Genomic DNA, 26,477 nt, shown 5'->3' with positions numbered 1-26,477 from the left:
TTCCTAATTAAAAAAACTATTTGTATTGTCTTTCAGTCTCAACATCTCAACATGACCAGCCTATCAGACCTAACTTACCACTTGATGCCACATTGTTGGCACTTTTGATTAATCTTTTCACAACCATTGCAAATGAGGCACACAGAATTTTGATGCTGCATGTCCACCTGTCTCAGGGAATTTCTGAATGAGATACTTGGGGTCAGTACATATCTGGCAGACACTACCTTTTCCTTGCCTATTAATCAGCGAGTGCATCTACTTACCAGTAGTTTTTGTCCATATTCAGTTGTATATGTTAAAACACTACGTGGCCTTCCAAAATTATGAATTGGATAATTTGAACTAACATCCTTGCTGGGATATCAGGAAAAAATTACAGTCCAACATCCAGAAGATAGAAAAATTCCAGGGAAATAAACTGGTAATTTGTAGTCACTTTTCTTATGGCAGGTTTCCTGATGCATAGAGTATGGAAAGTATTTTTGAAACCCTTACATGAGGCTTGTAAGATATCTCATTTTTACCTTCTTTCCATGAAATGGAGGAATATAGAATGCTTAAATTTTATATATCCACCCTCCAATTTATATTCTTGGGGAGAAGAAATAGAACAAAAATAGAAGGCACAGTGAATATCAATAATTAAAAAAAGGGCACCTGTATGGCTCAGTAGGTTAAGCATCTGCCCTCTGCTCTGGTCTCAGGGTCCTGGGATCAAGCCCGGCACCTGGCTCCGTGCTTTTCCCTGTCCCTCTGCCCTTCCATCACTCATTCTCGTGCTCCCTCTCTTGCTCTCAAATAAATAAATAAAATCGTTAAAGAAAATAAAATAAAGGGACACTTGGGTGGCTCAGTCAGTTAAGTGTCTGCCTCTGGCTCAGGTCATGATCCCAGGGTCCTGGGATCAAGTCCCACTTGGGCGCCTTGCTCATTGGAGAGCCTCCTTCTTCCTCTGTCTGCTGCTCCCCCTGCTTGTACTCTCTCTCTCTCTGAAAAATAAATAAATAAAATCCATATATATATGAAAAAATAAAATAAAATAGAAAAAGAGTTTTACAGGGGCGCCTGGGTGGCTCAGTGGGTTAAAGCCTCTGCCTTTGGCTCAGGTCATGATCCCAGGGTTCTGGGATCAAGCCCCACATCAGGTTCTCTGCTCAGCAGGGAGCCTGCTTCCTCCTCTCTCTCCTGCCTGCCTACTTGAAATCTCTGTCTGTCAAATAAATAAATAAAATAATAATAATAATAAATAAAATCTTAAAAAAAGAGAAAGTTTTATAGATACAACAGGTATGAAATTGATCATATTATGATGTAATGAACAATGTTATGCAAATAAATATGAAAATGTGCAATTATATGGTATGATATATAAAATAGAAAAATTTTTATGAAAAAGCAAAAGCATTTACCAAACTGAGAAATTAAGAAAGAAAATTTGAATAGTTCTATAATTATTAATGAAATAGAACGTGTAATTTAAAGACTTCCCAAAGTAAATCCTAGGCAAATTATTCATCTCTACCAAACAATTAAGGGAAAAGTAAGACCACTTTTACACAAATGATTTCAGAGAATAATAAAGAGTAGGAAACTGTTTATAACTTTTTTAAAAGCCATCATAAAAATGTCAAAACTTGAGAGACATTACAGAAAAAATTTGTAGACATTCTCTATTATAACCATGGATGAAAAAATTCTACGTAAACATCACATTAGTAAACCAATTCTGCAACATATAAAAATGGATAATGAATCACACCCAATTTGGATTATTATAAAAAAGCAAGTTTATAATAAAAGGCTTACACAAAAGCTACATGAAATATGAGTCAATTTATATACAGTTCCAAAATGGGCAAATCTAATCTGTGATGTTTTGGGAGGCATCCTTGGAAGGTAAAGAATAGCAAAAGAGTTATTTTATTAAAAGATGTTATTATTTTTAAAGGAAGGGAGAAGCTGGTAATTAGGTAAGAGCTAGGGATTTCTAGGTGCTATTTCTTGACATGGGTGTGATAGTTATTGTAAGGACCTATTTAGATACTGTCCCTGCTCCCCTTCCCCCAGGGGATTTACTTGGAGACAAGTCCCGGAAACCAGCTCCAGGTAACAAAGCCCAGTTGCAAGGGTGGGTCAGGCCAGGTGGAGACATCCTATCAGTGGGAGTTTGCATACTGTCTCCCTGGTTACCAAGGAGTAGGGACCCCCGCCCTCTGGGAGCCTTTTTGGCGCCAATCCTAATCAAGGTGTAATAGGCTGGTTCAAATGTCTACTAAGGTAAATTGTAATTCAATTGGTCACCTAGCAGCACTGTGGAGTTTCCTGTGTATGTTACATTTTCATAGGCCACCTGTGCGTGGCCAGGCCCAACTGCATGGCCTTTGCCCTTAAAAGCTAGTCTGTGAAACAGAGAAGGGTCGCCCTCTCTTGTAAGAGGTGTGGCCCCGAACGTTGGGTTAGATTCTTGATGCTTGGCGTGAAATAAAGCTTTGCTTGACCTTCGCCTTATATCAGTCTCGCTCCTTTAATCACGGACCCATTATTTGGGCATAACAGTTACAAATAGTGGCTATTTGCTTTATAATAATCTTTAGATTTATGTTCTTGTTTGTATGCATGTATATTAAATTATAATAAAAAGAAAATTTATTTAAAAAGCCATAGCTACTCTCCTTACCCTCCTTGAATCCAAGGGACTGAATGACCTACACAGACCAAACTTCTCTGCCTCTTCCTTCTGGTAAAGAGGAAAAACATGCCTGAATGAATCAAGGGCTGCTTGTAAGTTAATATAAATATGTCTTTTGTTTCTCCCTGATTCCTGAGGAGTCTTCTTGGTTCGATTCTACTTTAGTGGCAGATGGGAGAAAATTGATGTCTCCAACCGGGAACTCCTAGTCTTGGAACTCCATGTTGAATTCAGACATAGGGAAATTGTAAGGATCTCTAAAATTTAAAAAAAAAATCAATTTATTGGACTTTTTTTTTTTTTTTTTGGTTATATTTAAGAATGCAAGCAGATGATGGAATGTAAACAAGGATTGGGTAGCATACCCTCACCAGGTCACAGTCAAATCACTTTCATGCTTCCCTGGATTCTAAGGAGTTCTTAGGACGTTATCTGAATTGTGCTTTGCCTTTCCTTACACACTGACTCCCCTCCCCCATAACACACGCCCAATGTCCTCAGGCTCTGCTAACCTCACCAGCAGCTATCTAATTCTGTTAGATACTATCACTAAATCCTGTCCTGCATCTTAGTCCTACTGTCAGACCCCAGTGTTTGTCTTTGTTACGTAAATCTAGTAAATCTATTGCGGGTCACTTTCAAGAGTTACTGTTGTAGGAAATTTCTTGTGCCTTAGGCCAAAGCGTCCAGAGTCGGGACTACACCGGGACTACACCAGCAGCAAGATTTTCAGATATTATCACATTCCCCAAATATTCTGAGCTTGCTACCCTGTCTCATTCCATGACTTACCTGGGTTTTAACCCCCATATTGCTAATAGTGGACCCAGTATTTGCACCTTACCCAGTGCCCGGAGGCTCCACAGATATACGGACACCTTTAAGTCATACCTGCACATTATGTCCCTCTGGCCCAATTTGTTCCAGCTGAAGAAGCTTATGGAGATTTTTCCAGTTAGTGAATCTAGTACCAAGTCTTAGGCCTTATCCAGAGTGTAAGCAAATGATCCCACTTGCCTAAAAGGTCCTATATGACTTGATTTCCTCCGGTGCTCCCTCTTATGCTCTGGCTAACCTGGCTTCTTTGAGTACTTTAGGTATGCTCACATAATTTCCTACTTGTCTCATTGTCTCACTCACATCCTTCATGTCACTGCGGGACTCTACCACCTCAATGGGAAATTCCCTAACCAAACTACTTAAAAGTGCAACCAGCCTACCACCCTGACCAGGCACTTGGGGTCCTCTTAGGGCCCTTGTGTCTTCTCTTCAGCACTTATTCTGACATACTGTATCTGTACTTGTTTTTTATGTCTTTCTCCACTAAGATGTAATTTCCACTACAGAAAGGAGTTTTGCTCTGTTTTACTTTCTTTTTATATATGTGTGGCTCTTGGAACTGCGATGGACCCATAGTAAATTGGTGACTGGTAAATATGTTAAATTAATGACATAAAATTTTCATGAAGAATTAATGTGAGGCATTAATACCAGAAAAATGAATCTTTTTTAAAAAATGGCCTCTATTATATATTCAATTCAAATTTTAGGAGTCACTTTCAGTGGAATTTATGGAAGATTTTATTTTGTAAAAGTGTTGTTGACCTGATTATATTCACTTTGTAATTTCGAAGTGTTTTTCTTCCTAGGTTTAGGCATTAAAGAGCCCGTGGGCCATATAGATTTTTATCCAAATGGAGGAAAAACACAACCTGGCTGTCCTAAGTCCATTTTATCAGGTATACCAATGAATGAATTACATATGATTTGAATGAATTACATATGATGAAAGAAAATCAAATTTATTTTTTTCGTTTTTAATCTGTGGGTAAGATTTTGATCACCCTTGCTCATGATTGGGGGAGTTATTGGCAAAAAATGGCTGAATTGGATTTTTCTCAGTTCATAAAGTTTATCAGTAGGTATTTCAGTAGGTATTCCATCTGGTCATGGTGGGATCCGTTGCATTGGTTTCAACAGCTTTATTTCATGATTTTAAACATTTGAAGTGCTAAGTCAGTGAAGAAGCCCTGATGGCCCGAGTGTCATGTAACATGAGTTTGGTATCAGGATTTAATCTTTACCATCACTTTGATATCATACAAGCACAGATTCATAATCTCTTACACTCAGTTCTTTTTTTTTTTTTTTTAAGATTTATTTATTTGACAGAGAGAGATCACAAGTAGGCAGAGAAGCAGGCAGAGAGAGAGGAGGAATCAGGCCCCCTGCCGAGCAGAGAGCCTGATGCAGGACTCAGTCCCAAGGACCCTGAGATAATGACCTGAGCCAAAGGCAGAGACTTAACCCACTGAGCCAACCAGTCGCCTTCTTGCACTCAGTTCTTAAATAAGTAGCCGAGCCGCTGCTCCAGGTGTGGAATTTGGCTCACTTCAGAGTCATAGGAAGCAATGTTTTGATGTCTACAATGACAACTGGTCAAGTAACACACAGTAAAAGGCCACTGCAGCTAGAGAAGTTTGGTCAAATGTTATAAGGATGTGAGGCATTGGAGAAAGAAATAGACATGATAAAGCTTTATTTAATGTTACCTGGTTTCCTGGTCCTCTCTGACACTGAGTAGAAATGTTAGTGGTGTGGGGTTAGAAGGGAAGATGTGCACATAGTTACTAACTATGGTAGCACCGTGTTAATGGAGTTTGTCAAATTACTGAAATTGAACATTTTTTCCCTGTGGTAATTACTACTTCAGAAAAATTTCTTATAAATATTATGTAAAAGCTTACTAAATTTAAATTTTCAATGTTACTACTTATTTAATCACGAGATAAAACTGTGCATTGTAGTCAACACTTTAATATTCATAAGCGTGTAGTATTGAGTAGAATGTAACCTTTAATTTTTCTCTAGTTTACTTGAACTTGGTTTAATACATCTGTCGTTCCTCTGCTTGATTTTTAACACTTAAGGAATTCAGTATATTAAATGTGACCACCAGAGAGCAGTTTACTTGTTCATGGCCTCTTTGGAAACAAAGTGCAGTTTTGTTTCATTTCCTTGTCCTTCATATGAAGATTTCAAAGCCGGTTCATGTGTAGACTGTGACTACAACAAGGGCAAATCATGTCCTAGGCTAGGTAAGTGAGACTTACAATTACTCTAAGTTTTAGTGGAAAATGAATCACATAATTGTTAGTATTTTTGCTGGAAGCTTCCATATTTACTTGTGAACATGTTAGCATTTTATGGAAAAATTACCTGTGGAACAACCAGAGAAAACAGTTTATTTCCTACTAAATATTTTTAAGGTGTTTAGTGAAGAGAATTTAATCAACGGCTCAGTGGAATTTAAGCAACTGTGCTCAATGTAGTGTGCAAATTTGGTGGTCCATGATGATCCTTGCTCTTGCTTTGTGAAGGAATCTCACTGTTATTCACCTGTATTTCCACTAAAGAAAGAGACTGCATTTTTTTTTTTTTTCTTGAGACTTGTGCGTTTTTAGTGGCACCGAGGCTTTTTATTTTTATGGTAAGATAGGAGCAAGTGGAGAGGTGTAAACCATAGTTAGCTTTTCATTTGCTATTAGCAAGTAGGCATGAATCATATATGGTTCACACCTTCCAAATCGATAAATCTTGGCAAGAACGGTTACGTATTGCAGCTTTCGATAACGACAGCCTGGCGGTGGGAAATTATAGAGGAAAAAAGAATCCACATAAAAATAGAATGGTAGAGCTGAAAGAATCTCAGAGGCTGTTTTTTGCTCAGGATTTTCCGAAGAGATCACCAGTCCCCAAGCTTGTCATGAACATGTAACATCTTATCAGTGTCATGATCAGGATCTGCTAGAAACGTTTCCAAAGCCGAAGGGACTCAATGAAATGGGAAGCAATTACAGTGGCTGAATTAAACAGCTTTCTGCAGTTTTCTTGGGCAGGAGGTTTATACTAAGGCGCATAGAGAGTTGCTGGGAGAGGCAGGCAATCTGCAGGCTTTGCCAGACCTATTTTCTCATAGACCCCTTCTGTCCAGAAGACGTCTTGTGGGATTCCTTTTTTTCCTCCAGACGTCATGTTGGGGATTGCTTTTCTGGTCTCATTGCTTTTCCATATAAGTGACAAAACTGTGACCCAGTGTGAACAGAAGGATTATGTAAGGACACAAGTGAGAAATAGAGTTAAACTTCTTAATTCTCAATTCAGTGTTCTTTCTATTACATTCAGATTTCAAGTCCGGTGGTAGAAGTGTGGGAACAGACAAATACATAAAGTAGGAAGCATTTTAAATATATGTGTATGTGTGATAATATTTCAAATGTACTAATAACATAGGTATCTGGAATATAGTGTATATAACATAATATATGTTATGTATGTAACATAAGTAAGTGTGTTGTATAGATAACAGACGTTATCTGTATAGATAACATCTGTTATCTATATAGATAACAGATGTTATCTATACAATACACTTACTTATATTACACATGCATCATACATCTATGAATGTGTATACGTAGGAGAACTGGGAGCTGTACTCATGGAACTACATTTTGTGTTTGTTTTATCTAATCATTCTGCTGAATTTACTAAAAGGAGGTACATGTAAAATTCTGAATTTATGAAAAATAGTAAAAACTGCTACAAAGGGATTGTAGCCGTATGAGTCTGTGCAGCTCTGATAAGGTTTCCAGGGAGGGCATTTGTTTGTGAATCTTGAATTTGACTTACAATGTAATTAAAATGAATAGACTATAAAATTATTTGGAAAGTGGTTTTAAGTTATAAAAATCATAAATTATTGTTATAATTATTATTATAACACATTGATTCTTTAGTTGCTTTAGTGATTTGAAAGCTTTGTGTGCTGTTTGATGGAAATCTGGTTTCTAATGTTTCTCAAATCTTAGGTTATCAAGCTGAGCTATGGAAAGATGTTTTAAACACAAGAAAAGAGACCACTGTGTTTTTGGATACTACTGGCAAGAGTCCATTCTGTAGTAAGTTAACATTTTCAACAAGTGAACAAATGATTGCTTTTATATACTAATTTATATTTCCTCCAAAATGTTCTTCCTACCCACTTAAATTCCATCATGTAATTTCAAGGAACTCTGAAATTTATTAGAGTCCAATTCAAATAAGGATTTGATTTTTTGTTTGTTTAATTATTCATCTCTTGAAGGATATCAGGGATATTTTTAGTTTTTGGCTGTTACGAATAAAGCTGCTATGAATATTTATATACAAGTTTTTATGTGAATTTACATTTTTACTTCTCCTTTATGAAGGCCTAGGAATGCAACTGCTGGGTCAGAAGCTAATTAGCCTTATAAGAAATTGACGAAGTGTTTTTCAGGGCGCTGTACCATTTTGCAATCCCCCCAGCAAAGTATGAGTGATACAATTTCTCTGATTTCTTACTAGCGGTTGGTGTTGTTATCATTTTAAAAAAGTTATTCATTCTAATAGGTGGATAGTGTTTACTTACTGTGGTTTTAATCTTTGTTGCCCTGATGGTTTATGATAATGAATGTCTTTCCTACATATTGTCTTTGGTGAAATATGTGTTCATGTCTTTTGCCCATGTTCCAACTGCATTTTTTCTAAGTATTGAGTTTTGAGAGTTTTCTTCATATATTTTTTACAGTAGTCCTTGTTGGATGCTTGGTTTGCAAGTATTTTTTCCCAGTCTATAAGTTGACTATCTTTTCAAGGACTTTTGCAAGGGTAAAAGCGTTTACTTTTGATGAGATCTAATTTATCATTTTTCTTTTCATAGAACATGTTTTTTGTGTCTGAGAACTCTTTGCTGAGTTTAGGTCCTGAAGATTTTTTTCCCACATTTTTTTTTCTTAAAGTGTTATTTGTTTTACGCGTTACATTTAAGTCTGTAATTCATAGTTTTTGTATGGTATGTGGGGTTTAGGTTGAGGTCCAGTTTTTTTTATTTTGTTTTTTGTTTTTTTGCCTGTGGATTTCCATTCGCTCCAGCACTATTTGTTGAAAAAGGGCTATCTTTGGTTTATTGAAATGCTTTTGTACGTTTATCAAAAATCAGTTAAGCATATTTGTTTAGGCATATTTCTATTTGGTCTAGATTCCGTTTTCTGTCCTTTATTTATCTGCTTATCCCTTTTCCAATATCACATATTATCAACGACTATAGCTAATACTATGGCTTTAATATCAGATGGAATGACTATTTCTTCTTCATTCTTCTTTGTCATGATGATTTTAGATATTCTAGGATATTTGCCTTTCAATAAAAATTTAAAATGAGATTCTCTGCATCTACAAAACTTTGGCTGGGATTTTGTTAGGAATTGCATTAAACCTATAGATTAATTTGGGGAGAACTGACATCTTCACCATGTTGTCTTCTGATACATAGGCATGTTATGTCTCTACACTTACTTTGATTTTTTTATTTCTTTCATCAACATTTTGTAATTTTCAGCACAGAGGCCATGTGTATCTTTTGTTACATGTGTGCCTAAATAATTATTTTTAAAATATTTTTGGAGTGATTTTAAATGATATTTTAAAAATTTTATATTCCGTGTCTGTTGTTAGTTTGTAGAAACAGGACTGAATATTTTGTATTGAGCTTGTTTCTTGGTGCCTTGATGAATTCATTTATTATTTCTTAGACTTTTTTTTTTTTTTTTAAAGATTTTATTTATTTATTTGACAGAGAGAGAGATCACAAGTAGGCAGAGAGGCAGGCAGAGAGAGAGGAGGAAGCAGGCTCCGCGCGGAGCAGAGAGCCGGATGTGGGGCTCGATCCCAGGACCCTGAGATCATGACCCGAGCCGAAGGCAGCGGCTTAATCCACTGAGCCACCCAGGCGCCCCTATTTCTTAGACTTTTTAAATAGATTTCTTAGAGTTTTCTATGTAACAGCCGTATCATCTACAAATAAAGAGAAACTTTTACTTCCTCCTTCCTAATCTGTACACCTTTTATTTCTCTTTCTTGACTTGTTTCAGTGGCTAGTACTTCCAGTACTATGTTAAATAAGAATGGTGAGAGCACACGTCTTGTCTTATTCCTAATCTTAGAAGAAAGCATTGTTTGCTACTGTAGGTTTTTGGACCATGGGTCATTTACAAGCATGTTGTTTAATTCCATGTATTTAGAGATTTTCCTGTTGTCCTTTTTTTTTTTTTTTTTAGATTTTTATTTATTTATTTGACAGACACAGATCACAAGTAGGCAGAGAGGCAGGCAGAGAGAGAGAGGGAAGCAGGCTCCCTGCTGAGCAGAGAGCCAGATGCGGAACTCGATCCCAGGACCCCGAGATCATGACCTGAGCCGAAGGCAGCGGCTTAACCCACTGAGCCACCCAGGCGCCCCTCCTGTTGTCCTTCTATTACTGATTTCTGTCGTTGATTATATTATTTAGGGTCATTATGTTTAGAAAACAAATTCTATATAATTTCAATTCTTTTAAATTTTTGAATTTTTTTTAATAGACCAGGATATAGTTTATCTGGGTGACTATTTCACAGGCACTTGAAATAAATGTATATCCTGTTTTTGTTGGGTGCAGTGTTCAATATATGTCAGTAAGATTCTGTTGGTCTCCAATATCAACTCAGTACGACATCAACTCGAAGTCAAAAAATCTCACCTAATGTCATCAGATAAAAAAATTCCAAATCATATCATTTGATTCCAAATCTAAATCAGATTTGGATAAAGCTCTAGGTAGAATCCACCCATAGGTACAATTACCTTCATTTATGAGTCTGTGAAACTCAAGAATCAAGTTATCTGCTCCCAAATACATTGCTGAGTCAGGCATAGGATACTAGTCATAGACATTCCTGTTCAAAGGGGAAAAAATGAAAGGAAATGAAGGCAATAATCTGAAGCAATTTTATAGTCCAATGAGGCAAATCCCATTTGGTTTCAAGGGTTGGGAATAATTCCCTGTGATTTATTTCCCCTGGGATCTGTGTGGGTTCATGATTCCATGTTCTAGCTTCTTAGAGTCATCTTTTTTTTCTTCTTCTTCTTTTTTCTTTTACTTTATTTTATTTATTTATTTATTTTTTGTATCAATGGTTAACTTACGCTTACAGCTGGATAGTTTTAACAGCCCGTTCCTTGCCTGAAAAATTTTGGAGGTCCAACAACATTCTTTCATCTTGTACCTTGTCTCCTTCAGTCCAAGCTGGCATTGTTTATGCTACTACAACACTGTCATAAACCTTGTAGATGTCCATATATGTCAGAGATTCATTCTGTTAAAAGAGAGGTACCTCCAAATACATTTTGTAGATAATCCTATCTCTATTTTGGCTTTCTGCTGAGCTGGCTGAGGGAAATCTAAGAACCACATACTTCATCTTTTCAAAGAGGCTTTTGTGTTACTGACTACTGACTTTTTGATCTTTCTAAGCCAAAGAGTTGTCTAGCCATGCTCCTGGATTTTTCTCTAGAGCGTGATTTCCTGATGACGAATCTTAGTTTCAGTATCTTTCGCAAACCTGATAAGGATTTTTCAAATCATTCTGTCCACACTGGTTTTTGTCTGACACTTTTATCTCAATTTATGTTTTTCCTCTCCCAGTTTCACCGTAAACACCAATAAGAAACAAGGCCAGATTTATTTACAACTTTTACTTGCCATAAAATTTCAGGACATAATTTTGTTAGGCTTTCTGTGACTATTTCGCAAGTATTCTTTTTTCTACCAGTATGCAATAACATGTCCCTTCCTTCTGAGGCCTCACCAGCAGGGTTGTTACCATCTGCATTTCCCCTTAACAATGTGTTCAAGAGGGAGGAGTCAAGATGGCGGAGAAGTAGCAGGCTGAGACTGCATCAGGTAGCAGATCAGCTAGATAGCTTATCTAAACATTGCAAACACCTACAAATCCAATGGGAGATCGAAGAAAAGAAGAACAACAATTCTAAAAACAGAAAATCAACCACTTTCTGAAAGGTAGGACTGGCAGAGAAGTGAATCTAAAATGACAGGAAGATAGACCGCGGGGGAGGGGCCGGTTCCCGGCAAGCGGCGGAGCAACGGAGCACAAAATCAGGACTTTTAAAAGTCTGTTCCACTGAGGGACACTGCTCCAGAGGCTAAACCGGGGTGAAACCCACACGGGGTCAGCGTGGCCCCAGGTCCCGCAGGGTCACAGAAGGATCGGGGGTGACGGAGTGCTGCAGAGCTCGCAGGTATTAGAATGGGGAAGCCGGCTACAGAGACAGAGCCGAGGAGTGAGCTCTCAGCTCGGGGTTACCTTGAACTGGTCGCAGGCTGGGTGAGCTTAGAGCACGGCTGGAGGCTGGGGATACAGGAGTGAGTGGACGCTGTTCTCTGGGGGCGCACTGAGGAGTGGGGCCCCAGGCTCTAGGCTCCTCCGGGCCGGAGACTGGGAGGCCGCTATTTTCAGTGACGTCTTCCGGAACTCTACGGAAAGCATTCAGGGAACAGAAGCTCCCGAAAGCGAACCCAAGCGGATTACTTAGCCCGTCCCCTGGTAAGGGCGATGCAATTCTGCCTGGGGCAAAGACACTTGAGAATCACAACAACAGGCCCCTCCCCCAGAAGATCAACAAGAAATCCAGCCAGGACCAAGTTCACCTACCAAGGATAGTAGGTTCAATACCAAGGACAGCAGCGGAATTACAGAGGAGGAGAAGCTTTCTCCACATGATTCTTTAGTCTTGTGGTTAATTTAATTTTTTTTTCAATTCTGTTCTCTTCTTCTGCTAAATTTTTTTAACCTTTACGCTGTTCTTTCTTAACGTTTTTAAGTAGTTTATCAAATATATATATATTTTTTCTTTATTTGTTATCTTTTTTGAAATTTTTTCTTTTTTTTTTTCTGAACCTCTTTTTATCCCCTATATACCCCCCATGATTTGGGGTCTTTTCTGATTTGGTTAAAGCGCATTTTCCTGGGGTTTTTGCCACCCTTTTAGTATTTTACTTACTCCTTCATATACTCTTATCTGGACAAAATGACAAGGCGGAAAAATTCACCACAAAAAAAAAGAACAAGAGGCAGTACCAAAGGCTAGGGACCTAATCAATATAGACATTGGTAATATGTCAGATCTAGAGTTCAGAATGATGATTCTCAAGGTTCTAGCCAGGCTCAAAAAAGGCATGGAAGATATTAGAGAAACTCTCTCTGGATATAAAAGCCCTTTCTGGAGAAATAAAAGAACTAAAATCTAACCAAGTTGAAATCAAAAAAGCTATTAATGAGGTTCAATAAAAAATGGAGGCTCTCACTGCTAGGATAAATGAGGCAGAACAAAGAATTAGTGATATAGAAGACCAAATGACAGAGAATAAAGACGCTGAGCAAAAGAGGGACAAACAGCTACTAGACAACAAGCGGAGAATTTGAGAGATAAGTGACACCATAAGATGAAACAACATTAGAATAATTGGGATTCCAGAAGAAGAAAGAGAGAGGGGAGCAGAAGGTATATTGGAGAGAATTATTGGAGAGAATTTCCCTAATATGGCAAAGGGAACAAGCATCAAAATCCAGGAGGTGCAGAGAACCCCCTCAAAATCAACAAGAATAGGTCCACACCCCGTCACCTAATAGTAAAATTTACAAGTCTTAGTGACAAAGAGAAAATCCTGAAAGCAACCCGGGAAAAGAAGTCTGTAACATACAATGGTAAAAATATTAGATTGGCAGCAGACTTATCCACAGAGACCTGGCAGGCCAGAAAGAGCTGGCATGATATATTCAGAGCACTAAATGAGAAAAACATGCAGCCAAGAATACTATATCCAGCTAGGCTATCATTGAAAATAGAAGGAGAGATAAAAAGCTTCAGGACAAACAAAAACTGAAAGAATTTGCAAACACCAAACCAGCTCTACAGGAAATATTGAAAGGGTTCCTCTAAGCAAAGAGAGAGCCTAAAAGTAGTAGATCAGAAAGGAACAGAGACAATACACAGTAACAGTCACCTTACAGGCAATACAGTGGCACTAAATTCATATCTCTCAATAGTTACCCTGAATGTTAAGGGGCTAAATGCCCAATCAAAAGACACAGGGTATCAGAATGGATAAAAAAACAAAACCCATCTATATGTTGCCTACAAGAAACTCATTTTAGACCTGAAGACACCTCCAGATTTAAAGTGAGGGGGTGGAAAACAATTTACCATGCTAATGGACATAAGAAGAAAGCTGGGGTGGCAATCCTTATATCAGATCAATTAGATTTTAAGCCAAAGACTATAATAAGAGATGAGGAAGGACCCTATATCCTACACAAAGGGTCTGTCCAACAAGAAGATCTAACAATTTTAAATATCTATGCCCCTAACATAGGAGCAGCCAACTATTTAAACCAATTAATAACAAAATCAAAGAAACACATCAATAATAATACAATAATAGTAGGGGACTTGAACACTCCCCTCACTGAAATGGACAGATCATCCAAGCAAAAGATCAACAAGGAAATAAAGGCCTTCAATGACACACTGGACCAGATGGACATCACAGATATATTCAGAACATTCCTTCCCAAAGCAACAGAATACACATTCTTCTCTAGTGCACATGGAACATTCTCCAGAATAGATCACATCCTGGGTCACAAAACAGGTCTCAACCGGTATCAAAAGATTAGGATCATTCTCTGCATATTTTCAGACCACAGTGCTCTAAAGCTAGAACTCAATCACAAGAGGAAAGCTGGAAAGAACCCAAATACATGGAGACTAAACAGCATCCTTCTAAAGAATGAATGGGCCAACCAGGAAATTAAAGAAGAATTGAAAAAATTCATGGAAACAAATGATAATGAAAACACAATGATTCAAAATCTGTGGGACACAGCAAAGGCAGTCCTGAAAGGAAAATATATAGCGGTATAAGCCTTTCTCAAGAAACAAGAAAGGTCTCTAGTACACAACCTAACCCTACACCTAAAGGAGCTGGAGAAAGAACAAGAAAGAAACCCTAAACCCAGCAGGAGAAGAGAAATCATAAAGATTAGAGCAGAAATCAATGAAATAAAAATCAAAAAAAGCAATAGAACAAATCAATGAAAGTAGGAGGTGGTTCTTTGAAAGAATTAATAAGATTAATAACCCCCTGGCCAGACTTACCAAAAAGAAAAGAGAAAGGACCCAAATAAATAAAATCATGAATGAAAGAGGAGCGATCACAACTAACACCCAAGAAATACAGACAATTATAAGAACATACTATGAGCAACTCCACGCCAACAAATTTGACAATCTGGAAGAAATGGATGCATTCCTAGAGACATATAAACTACCACAACTGAACCAGGAAGAAATAGAAAACCTGAACAGCCCCATAACCAGTAAGGAGATTGAAACAGTCATCAAAAATCTCCAAGCAAACAAAAGCCCAGGGCCAGACGGCTTCCCAGGGGAGTTCTACCAAACATTTCAAGAAGAGCTAATTCCTATTCTCCTGAAACTGTTCCAAAAAATAGAAATGGACGGAAATCTTCCAAACTCATTCTATGAGGCCAGCATCACCCTGATCCCAAAACCAGACAAGGATCCCATCAAAAAAGAGGACTGCAGACCAATATCCTTGATGAACACAGATGCAAAAATTCTCACCAAAATACTAGCCAATAGGATTCAACAGTACATTAAAAGGATTATTCACCACGACCAAATGGCATTCATTCCAGGGCTGCAGGGTTGGTTCAACATCCACAAATGAATCAATGTGATACAACACATTAATAAAAGAAAGAACAAGAACCATATGGTACTCTCAATAGATGCTGAAAAAGCATTTGACAAAATACAGCATCCCTTCCTGATCAAAACTCTTCAAAGTGTAGGGATAGAGAGCACATACCTCAATATTATCAAAGCCATCTATGAAAAACCCACCGGAAATACCATTCTCAATGGAGAAAAACTGAAAGCTTTTCCGCTAAGGTCAGGAACACGGCAGGGATGTCCATTATCACCACTGCTATTCAACATAGTACTAGAAGTCCTAGCCTCAGCAATCAGACAACAAAAGGAAATTAAAGGCATCCAAATTGGCAAAGAAGAAGTCAAACTATCACTCTTTGCAGATGATATGATACTATATGTGGAAAACTCAAAAGACTCCACTCCAAAACTGCTAGAACTTGTATAGGAATTCAATAAAGTGTCAGGATATAAAATCAGTGCACAGAAATCTGTTGCATTTCTCTACACCAACAACAAGACAGAAGAAAGAGAAATTAAGGAGTCAGTCCCACTTACAATTGCACCCAAAACTATAAGATACCCAGGAATAAACCTAACCAAAGAGAGTAAGAATCTATAGGCAGAAAACTATAAAGTACTTATGAAAGAAATTGAGGAAGACACAAAGAAATGGAAAAATGTTCCATGCTCCTAGATTGGAAGAATAAATATTGTGAAAATGTCTATGGTACCTAAAGCAATCTACACATTTAATGCAATCCCTATCAAAATACCATCCATTTTTTTTTTCAAAGAAATGGAACAAATAATCCTAAAATTTGTATGGAATCAGAAAAGACCTCAAATAGCCAAAGGAATATTGAAAAAGAAAGCCAAAGTTGGTGGCATCACAATTACGGACTTCAAGCTCTATTACAAAGCTGTAATCATCAAGACAGCATGGTACTGGCACAAAAACAGACACATAGATCAATGGAACAGAATAGAGAGCCCAGAAATAGACCATGAACTCTATGGTCAACTAATCTTTGACACAGCAGGAAAGAATGTCCCATGGAAAAAAGACAGCCTCTTCAATAAATGGTGCTGGGAAAATTGGACAGCCACATGCGGAAAAATGAAATTGGACCACTTCCTTACACCACACATGAAAATAGACTCCAAATGGATGAAGGACCTCAGTGTGAGAAAGGAATCCATCAAAATCCTTGAGGAGAACGCAGGCAGCAACCTCTTCGACCTCAGCCGCAGCAACATCTTCCTAGGAACATCGCCAAAGGCAAGGGAAGCAAGGGCAAAAATGAACTATTGGGATTTCATCAAAATCAAAAGCTTTTGCACAGCAAAGGAAACAGTTAACAAAACCAAAAGACAACTGACAGAATGGGAGAAGATATTTGCAAACGACATATCAGATAAAGGGCTAGTATCCAAAATTTATAAGGACCTTAGCAACCTCAACACCCAAAGAACAAACAATCCAATCAAGAAATGGGCAGAGGACATGAACCGACATTTCTGCAAAGAAGACATCCAGATGGCCAACAGACACATGAAAAAGTGCTCCACGTCACTCGGCATCAGGGAAATACAAATCAAAACCACAATGAGATATCACCTCACACCAGTCAGAATAGCTAAAACTAACAAGTCAGGAAATGACAGATGCTGGCGAGGATGTGGAGAAAGGGGAACCCTCCTACACTGCTGGTGGGAATGCAAGCTGGAGCAACCACTCTGAAAACAGCATGGAGGTTCCTCAAAATGTTGAAAATAGAACTACCCTATGACCCAGCAATTGCACTACTGGGGTTTACCCTAAAGATAACAAACGCAGTGATCCGAAGGGGCACGTGTACCCGAATGTTTATAGCAGCAATGTCTACAATAGCCAAACTATGGAAAGAACCTAGATGTCCATCAACAGATGAATGGATAAAGAAGAGGTGGTATATATACACAATGGAATACTATGCAGCCATCAAAAGAAATGAAATCTTGCCATTTGCGATGACGTGGATGGAACTAGAGGGTATCATGCTTAGTGAAATAAGTCATTTGGAGAAAGGTAACTATCATATGATCTCCCTGATATGAGGAAGTGGAGATGCAACATGGGGGGTTAGGGAGGTTGGAGGAGAATAAATGAAACAAGATGGGATTGGGAGGGAGACAAACCATAAATGACTCTTAATCTCACAAAACAAACTCAGGGTTGCTGGGGGGAGGGGGGGTTGGGAGAGGGGAAGTGGGGTTATGGACATAGGGGAGGGTATGTGCTATGGTGAGTGCTGTGAAGTGTGTAAACCTGGCGATTCACAGACCTGTACCCTGGGGATAAAAATACATTATATGTTTATAAAAAAGAAAAAAAATAATAAAAAATAAAATGGCAAAAAAAAACAAAACAAACCCATTGTGTTCAAGGTAATATAGGTTTTTTTTTTTTTCAATCATGCTCCTCAACGTTCTTTTAGCTTTGTTCATTGCCAATTTTAAAAACCTCTTCCTTATTTTAGGTATTTGTTACAAGAGCTTCCCCTTTTTCACATTAAAATACGGATTCATTTTCTGTCACTAATATAACACATTACCACAAATTTAAAGGCTTAAAAAAGCAAAAATATATTATCTTTCTAGTCCTGTAGAGGCCAGAAGACTGACACAGATGTCGCTGCAAAAATTGGGGTGTCAGTAGGACTGCATTTCAGGAGGCTCCAGGCGAGAACCTGTTTCCTTGAGTTTTTGCACTTCCGGAGGCTGGCTGTGTTCCTTGGCTCGTGGCCTCTTCTTCCCCAGTGGTGGCTTGAGTCTTCCATCACACCCACTCCATCTCTTCAACCCTTTTAGCTTCACCATCTCTTTTTAGGATTCTCTTCTGTCTTCCTCTTTTGCTTTTAAGGCTTTGTGATTACAATCCTTGTGACTGCACTGCTCCCACTTGGATAAATCAGATAATCTTCCCATTTCAAGGGCAGTTGATCAGCAATTTGAATTCTATTTGAGATCTTCATTGTGCTTTGCCATTTAAGGTAACATATTCACAGGTTCCAGAGATGAGGACATGGGTCTATTTGGAGAGGTCTACCACCATGACAGTAAGCACATAGGATTTTTCACAGTTTCCTGAAGTGTGAGAACTTGACTTGCATTTTGTTTTCTTTACATTCTCCACTTTAAAAACTCATTGTCTTGAGTAGCAGATTGTGTGATAATTTTGGTCTCAATCATCAAGTATATAAAATTCACAAGGAAAAGGGTAATCTATTGTATGTATGCAGCTGTCTTCCCTTCCCATTTTTACCTCTTTGTTTTTGATGCATTAAGAGGATTTCAATTCGTTTTTGTTTGAAGAAATCCCTTACAATATTTAAGAGATTGAGTCTGCTAATAAGAAATTCCTTAAGTGTTTCTTTGTCTTAGTATGCCTTTATCCCTCCTTTATTCTCAAAGGATAGTTTTGCTGGATATGAGCTTCAGAGTTGAGCTCTTTCTTTTGGCCTTTGTAAAAGGTGCCACATAATGTGTGAAAAATGCTAACCTCCATTTTTCAGATTAAAAACAAAAATCCAGGGCACCTGGGTGGCTCAGTGAGTTAAAACCTCTGCTTTCAGCTCGGGTCATGATCTCAGGATCCTGGGGTGGAGCCCCACATCGGGTTCTCTGCTCAGCAGGGAGCCTCTTCTCAACCTCCCTCTCTGCCTGCCTCTCTGCCTGCCTCTCTGCCTATTTGTGATCTCTGTCTGTCAAATAAATCAATAAAATGTTTTTAAAAAAATCCATTGTGACTCAAATTGGTGAGTATCTATCTCCTATAGATAATGATCATTTGTCTTGGGCTGCTTTCATTTTTTTTCTTTGTTTTTTGTTTTCTGACATTTAATTATGATACAACTTGGTAAGATTTGTTCAGGTTTATTGTATTTCAGGTTCACTCAGCTTTTTGAATCTGCATATTTGTTTTCTTCACCAAATTTAGAAAATCCCTGGCCATTGTTTCTTTGAATATTCTTTGGTGCCGCTTTCTTTTCTCTCTCCCTGACACGGTAACACAGATATTGTACCTTTGTTGTGGTCGCACAGCTATCCGAGGGCCCTGTTTTCCCTCAGTCTCTTTTCTTTCCATTGCTGCGATTGACTGGCCAGTTGATCTGTGTTCACATTCGCTGATTTCTTTCCTCTGTCATCCACCTACCAACAGGCACATGCAGTGAGTTTTATGTACATTACCGCAGCTTTCATGTATGTAGGTTCTACTTTGTTTTCCTTTACAGCTCCCTTTTTTTTTTTAGATTTTATTTATTTATTTGACAGAGAGAGAGAGATCACAAGTAGGCAGAGAGGCAGGCAGAGAGAGAGGGGGAAGCAGGCTCCCTGCTGAGCAGAAAGCCGGATGCGGGGCTCCATCCCAGGGCCCTGAGATCATGACCTGACCCAAAGGCAAAGGCTTAACCCACTGAGCCACCCAGGCGCACCAACAGCTCCCATTTCTTTGCTCACGTCTTTCTATTCATTTTTCCAAGAGGCTCTAACTGACTTTGAAGCATTTTTGGGATGGCTTCTTTGAAATCCTTGTCAGATAATCCCAGCATCTTATTCATCTCAATTTTGGCATCATTTCATTGTCCCTTCTCACCAAAGTTGTGGTTGTCTTTGTTCTCAGTATAATGGGCAGTTTTTAGTCACATCCTGGACATTTTGTTTCTTATGTTGGAATTTGAATCCTATTTAAATCTTTTGTTTCTAAGCAGACATCAAGTTTGTTTAGATTTTAGCTTTATGTATTCTGAGGCTGTGGTTTCTTAGATGTATAAAAGTGCAAGATGATTTATGCATAAAATTGAATTTTGACTCCCAATTTTATCTAATTCTATCACAACACCAATTTATCTCATAGAGACTTTGAACCTATGGTTTCTTTTCTGTCTTGAATATTATGTTCTATAGTATTTTATTTCACATGTTACTTAACAATCGGTATTTTTTAGGAATGTTATCATTACAACAAATCCTTACCCCATTTGCCAATTTTAGTTTTCTACTTTTTTTTTTAAAAGATTTTATTTATTTGACAGACAGAGATCACAAGTAGGCAGAGAGGCAGGCAGAGAGAGAGGAAGGCAGGCTCCCTGCTGAGCAGAGAGCCCAATGCAGGGCTCTATTCCTGGGATCCTGACCTCAGCAGAGGCTTTAACCCACTGGGCCACCCAGGCGCCCCAGTTTTCTACCTTTTTTCTTGTTATCTTTTCTCTCCACCACTTTTTCCTTCTGAGTCTAACTCCTATCTTACTAAAATACATCCTTAGTGACTTTTTACTATGGGTCTCTTTCGGTTTGTTTATTTCCTTGAAAATGTCCTTATCTTTTCCTTACTCTGGAATGCAAATTTAATTCAAGATGGAATTCTACATTGAGAGTATTTTCACTCAGCACTTTGAAGATATTAATTTTCTTTTCAGATAAATTTTCTTCATTTATTGTCATTGTAATTGTATCCTGCAGATAATCTATAGTTTTCTTCTGGTCGAATTAATTAATTAATCTATTTATTTGTGATTTATTATTATCATTTTCTAGTCTCAATGGTCATTTTAAGTCTCTTAAAAATTAAAGAAAAATATTTGTGCTATTTCAAAATAAAGACTCATGTATCCTTTTAATATATGTAAACTTAATCAGTAGTAAATTTAATCAGTAGTCAGTGTTGGGTCCATGGTCAAAGGACCGAGACTGATACAAAGCGAAGGTCAAGCAAAGCTTTATTTCGTGCCAAGCATCGAGAATCAGACTGACCGGTCAGGGCCATCTCTTGCAAAGAGGCGACCCCTCCCAGCCTCACAGACTGACTTTTATAGAGCAAAGGCTATGTGGTTGAGCTTGGCCACACACAGGTGACCAGTTGAATTCCATTCACCCTATAGTAGCTATTTGAACTAGCCTATCACTCTGGTCAGAATTGGTGCCCAAAAGGCAGAGCCCACATTCTTGGGTGGTTAAGGAGGTGCTTTCCTGATTGGAGTCTCCACCTGGCTTGACTCATCCTTGTATTCTGGGCTCTGTTACCTCCCCCTGACCTGACACGTCCTGGTATATGGGCTCTGTTATCAGGGGCTGGTCAGTCATATTTTACTGGTTTCCCAGACTTGTTTCTAAGTAAGTTCCTGGGGGTGGGGGGACAGGGGAAATCTAAGTTTATGGCATAAACAACAAAATGGCTCTGGCTAAATAGGCCCTTACAGTCAGCTCTTCAAAATTCTTTCTTCAGAGCAAGTTGGATTTTGTTTTTTCCAGAATTTATGTAGCATAGTCTTGGAGCATTTTTAATATAATTTGGAGGGGCTGGGGAGTCTTCACCAAGTGATGAGTGCTAATTTAAATTCCATATTACCAGGGCACCTGGGTGGCTCAGTTGGTTAAGCATGGGACTCTTGATTTCCTCTCAGGTCATGAGGTCAGGATTCTGAGATCGAGCCCCGTGTCCAGCTCCATGGTCAGGGCAGAGTCTGCTTATCTCTCTTTCTCTCTTTCTCAAATAAAGAAATAAATAAAATCTTATAAAAAAAATTCCACGTTACCTGGAGTTTTATTTAGTCTTGGTAAAATTTTCCCCCCATCTAAGACTCATAGACAACCAGTAGGAGGAATTTTCCAAGTTCCTCTTTGAATGGCAAAGCAGAGAATTAAGGTCTCTGGCTCTGAGCGGGGACTTTCATTTCAGCTCTGTCACTTGGCATCGGGTCTCCTGTGCATGGAAGCTGACACTGTAGCCGTAGCCTCCCTACATCCAGTTCTCAAGTCCTGAAGTTATCCAGAGCTTTAGTCCATCTTAAGTTTTGCGTCTACTTCCTCTGCATTTCTGCTTCCTGATATTTTTCCTACCTTCGTCTGAGCTTGGTTGTGTATTTGATGTAGGGATTGTACACTCTTCATTTCCATATACTTGTAGCAAGAGGTGGGGTTATTCTGTAACATCTCAACGTGGCATGCTACCAGAAGTCATCTGAGAAAGTCTGAACATCTGGGTTATTGGGTGAGGTGGAACAAAGTATTTTGTCTAAAGCGGAGCAGTCGCTTCAAAGAAAGAAGTGGTCCTCAACTCTCTTGTGTTAGAAATTGATGAGGTTCGGTGATAAATACATTACCTTATTGGAGGTAGTACTCAGCATCAGGAATAAAACAAGAAGTTACCACTCTTGCCTGGTTAGTAGCAGCATTTAACAGCTAGCATGCATGATTTTAGTATGTGTATTTTTTTTTTAAGATTTTATTTATTTATTTGTCAGAGAGAGTGAGAGAGCAAGCACAGGCAGACAGAGTGGCAGGCAGAGGCAGAGGGAGAAGCAGGCTCCCTGCCGAGCAAGGAGCCCGATGTGGGACTCGATCCCAGGACACTGGGATCATGACCTGAGCCGAAGGCAGCTGCTTAACCAACTGAGCCACCCAGACGTCCCTAGTATGCGTATTTTCACAGGAAAATTTCATAGTCCTTGTTTTGTTTTTTGTACATTTTTTTCTAAGATGGTTCACAGCACAGCGACTAGTGTCTGCCTCTCTTACGTAAGGTATGATGGAGATGGACTGCGCATTCTAGTCCATAAGTTACAGTATCACAACAAGATTGGGATAGAATAGAAGAATGGGTATCACCTTACACCAGATTGTAGCAAAACGTAGTCCACTTAGCTGTTCTTGGGACTGGGGGATGGGCATCTAAGTAATAATGGCATCTTGAAGTATGGGAGGAAAAGTGGATATTGACGTTAAGTGGTAAAAGGGGTAGACTCAATGAGCACTTAAAAATAGCTCTTTGCTGTGAATTTAAGTCCTCCCTCTTTCTGGGTATTTCCCCTCCAGATGCATCAACATCTTCCCATCAGAGAAATGAAAGTATCTTAAACTTGCAATCTCAGCTAATCTGCTAGCTCTTGCTTGAAGGTGGGAATAGTGGGATCTTGACGCAGTTCTGGGCTGTAATTTTTAGGTTGGTGTTTCTGGCAGAGCCTTATTCTCTGGCCCTCAGTAATTATTTGAACTACATATTCCCTAATAAATTCTTCTTGTGCTAAACAAACAAACCTCCCAGGGAGTCAGAACTTTCTGTGTAGCTCAGACAATATTGAATATAGGGATAAGTTCAGCATCCTTACTTCTGGAAGATTTACTGTATCAATTTTTAGCTGGGACATTTTGAAGAAGAATTGGACATACTTAATTTTACAGTCATTCCTAAACAACCAGTGAAACTGGGGGTTGTATTTGTCAGGCAATTTTACCTAAGACTATTCATCACATAATTAAGGAACATTGTCATGTTTACTTTGGTTGTGCTATTGAAAAAGAAAAAGTGCTTCATTGACCTAAATTCTGAATTTTTTTTGGTACAGACCAGTTAGTATTCTCTAATTATTTGGCCAGCTTTGCACCATACCTGTGACTGTCTGGCAGGCTTTTTCATTCCTCATTTTCAAGTCTAGTTAAAAATTGCCAAAAAATAAAATATATTACCCATGTACTAAATGAGTGGCTCTCAATATTACGTGCATATATAATATGTGCCTAGACTGCATACATATATACATTACATATATACATACATGTGTATCTGCACAGGGACCAAAAATAAGGAAAAAAAATAATAATGTGAATTGCATTCTATATTTTTGTGTTATAGCCTATTATTTTGTTCTCACTATGACTCTTCTGGATGAAACTATGGAGGATGGCTATATTAGATTTAAATTATTAAACCATCTTGGAAAGGTTGAAGAGCCAGAGCTCTATGAGTAAGTATAATTTGGTATTTTTTCTTTGATTAATTAAATGTTTTGTTTTCTTAAGCATCTACTTTGGAATATGATACAAATGGTACCAATTTTCTATCCATTGAGCCTTAAAATGTTCAATGTTAAAAGAATCTCAGGTGTGTATTTTAATACATTGATTCTATGGTGGAAGATGCTGAATACGAAGCTAACTAACTTGTTTAGTTAGTTAAACTAACTAGGAACTACAAACAATAGGGGAAACATTTTTTTTCCCTCTCATTCTCTCATTCCAGTGTTCTTCTCAAACTACCTTGCCTTCTAATTCTCTCTGGTTTTCAGGCAACACTGTGTTCACAGTGGTGTGAATAAATGTCTGGCAACTTCTGTCAGTAGAGTGACCCAGTTTCAGCATTTCTGGGAACCACTCCCAACCACAAATCCCACAAATAATAGAAGAGGGTTTTTTTTTTTAACTTAATCTTCTATTTGACTCTTTGTGTATATATGTATACGTAGGTATATATTCATATTTTTAAAAAAGATTTTATTTATTTATTTGACAGACAGAGATCTCAAGTAGACAGAGAGGCAGGCGGGGCAGAGGGGAAGCAGGCTCCCCACTGAGCAGAGAGCCTGATGCGGGGCTCGATCCCAGGACCCTGGGATCATGACCTGAGCCAAAAGCAGAGGCTTTAACCCACTGAGCCACCCAGGTGCCCCTATATACATATTTTTAAAGTTATCTAATCATCTCAAAGAATGTTCTCAGCTTGAGTTTGTTAAATGCATATTTGTATATTTAATAATCACTCAAACTAAGAAATCCGTTATTTCCTGTTAAACAAAAGAATATGAAAGTGTGTGCTACTATTAAAATTGTAGTTTCTAACCTGCTGGGCTAGACTTCTAGAAATCTATTAAATAACCTAACTTTTCAAAAGGCTCACTGGTACCATGTCTAGTGATGAAATAAAAGATACATTTTATTTTGTTGTGCCTGGATTTAGAACAGTTTGGTTTAAGTTTGGACTTATTCCTGATGACATCATTAATATTTCAAGAAGCATAGTTGGTATGTCCAGTGTTTACTGTTGTTGTAGTCTTGGTAGTTACAATACCGAATTGATGAAATCTGAAGTGTGTTGGGCTTCAGACCTGCATACGTCATCATGTCCAAACTTAATCCACCATGAAAGCGAACTAGGGAAAAGTCTCTGCATGCTTATATATTTGCACATTAGCATTGCAAACAATGGAAGTGATATTTGTAATTTTAACCTTTGTTTAAAATCTAAAATGATACTACAATGTAAAAAGTATCCATAACTCATAGCAAATGAAGTTTGTTTTGTACATCAGTCTTTAAAACCTTGAAATTCACAAAGAAAAATAATAGTAAAAGAAGTATATTATGATAAAATAGCGAGAACCTATGCACTGAAGTAACATAAAGACTACTTCATCATGGGATACTAAGGCCATTCTTGGAAATAATATTCTGACTTATAAGTCAGGGAAAATTTTTTAAATGTCGAGATAAACATATTTTTAATATTAGCTCCTTAAAACTTTAATTTTCTTAAAATGATTAATGGCATTGCATAGATAATTTAGTAGTTGGATAGGACTGGTGATGAGTGAGCATCAATTTTTTTTTTCCCCCTTTCTTCAACTTCCCCTCAAGTCACCCAAAGAAGAATATTAAATAAATCAAATTAGGATTTCAGATTCTTCATTTACATCAAGGCTCATCTTTTTTTTTTTTTTAAGATTTTATTTATTTCTTTGACAGAGAGAGACAGCAAGAGAGGAACACAAGCAGGGGTGTGGGAGAGGGAGAAGCAGGCTTCCCATGGAGCAGGGAGCCCGATGCAGGACTTGAGCCCAGGACCCTGGGCTCGAAGGCAGATGCTTAACAACTGAGCCACCCAGGCACCCCATGGCCCATCATTTATTAAGAGAAACTTAAGTTCTTGCCACTTCATTTTGAGCACTGATAGTGTCATAATAATAGTTTATAATAGTTTATTGCTTTAAATCGCTTAAAATAGTGGATATATATGCATGTATATAAGACATATGTGTATGATCCTTTATTTGTTTTTACAAGACCCATGCTTTCTTGGTTTTTGAATCCAGCTCTTCAGCACCAATGGACCGTATTCAGGCATTTCACCAAATAATGGGTATTCAAGATAAAATAGTACTATTATTGTTCTCAAGGAAGCCACAGAATACTGGAGGAGACTCATGTGTGTTGGTAGCTCTGAGTAATAAGTTCTGTAGTAGCAGAATACTTACATGCTGTGTGTGTACAGAGACGGAAGCAAGGGAGCATTTGAAGGGGAGAGACTGCAGTCCAG

The 26,477-nt window shown here is 38.2% G+C and overlaps 1 protein-coding gene across 1 annotated transcript in view; it reads left to right on the top strand.

Annotated features, from left to right (window-relative positions):
• The window catches only part of LIPI (lipase I), a 48,216-nt gene that overhangs the window by 7,239 nt on the left and 14,500 nt on the right, over positions 1 to 26,477 (top strand). The window contains exons 4-7 of the mRNA XM_046003692.1: positions 4,342 to 4,431; positions 5,728 to 5,790; positions 7,564 to 7,653; positions 24,021 to 24,132. Of these exons, the coding sequence (XP_045859648.1) occupies positions 4,342 to 4,431; positions 5,728 to 5,790; positions 7,564 to 7,653; positions 24,021 to 24,132 (355 nt within the window). The remainder of the gene's footprint in view (positions 1 to 4,341; positions 4,432 to 5,727; positions 5,791 to 7,563; positions 7,654 to 24,020; positions 24,133 to 26,477) is intronic.

This window comes from Meles meles, chromosome 4 (genome assembly GCF_922984935.1).
Source record: "Meles meles chromosome 4, mMelMel3.1 paternal haplotype, whole genome shotgun sequence".
NCBI lineage: Eukaryota > Metazoa > Chordata > Mammalia > Carnivora > Mustelidae > Meles > Meles meles.
The sequence above is the reverse complement of the archived record's forward strand: the minus strand, read 5'-3'. Positions and strand labels throughout refer to the sequence as shown.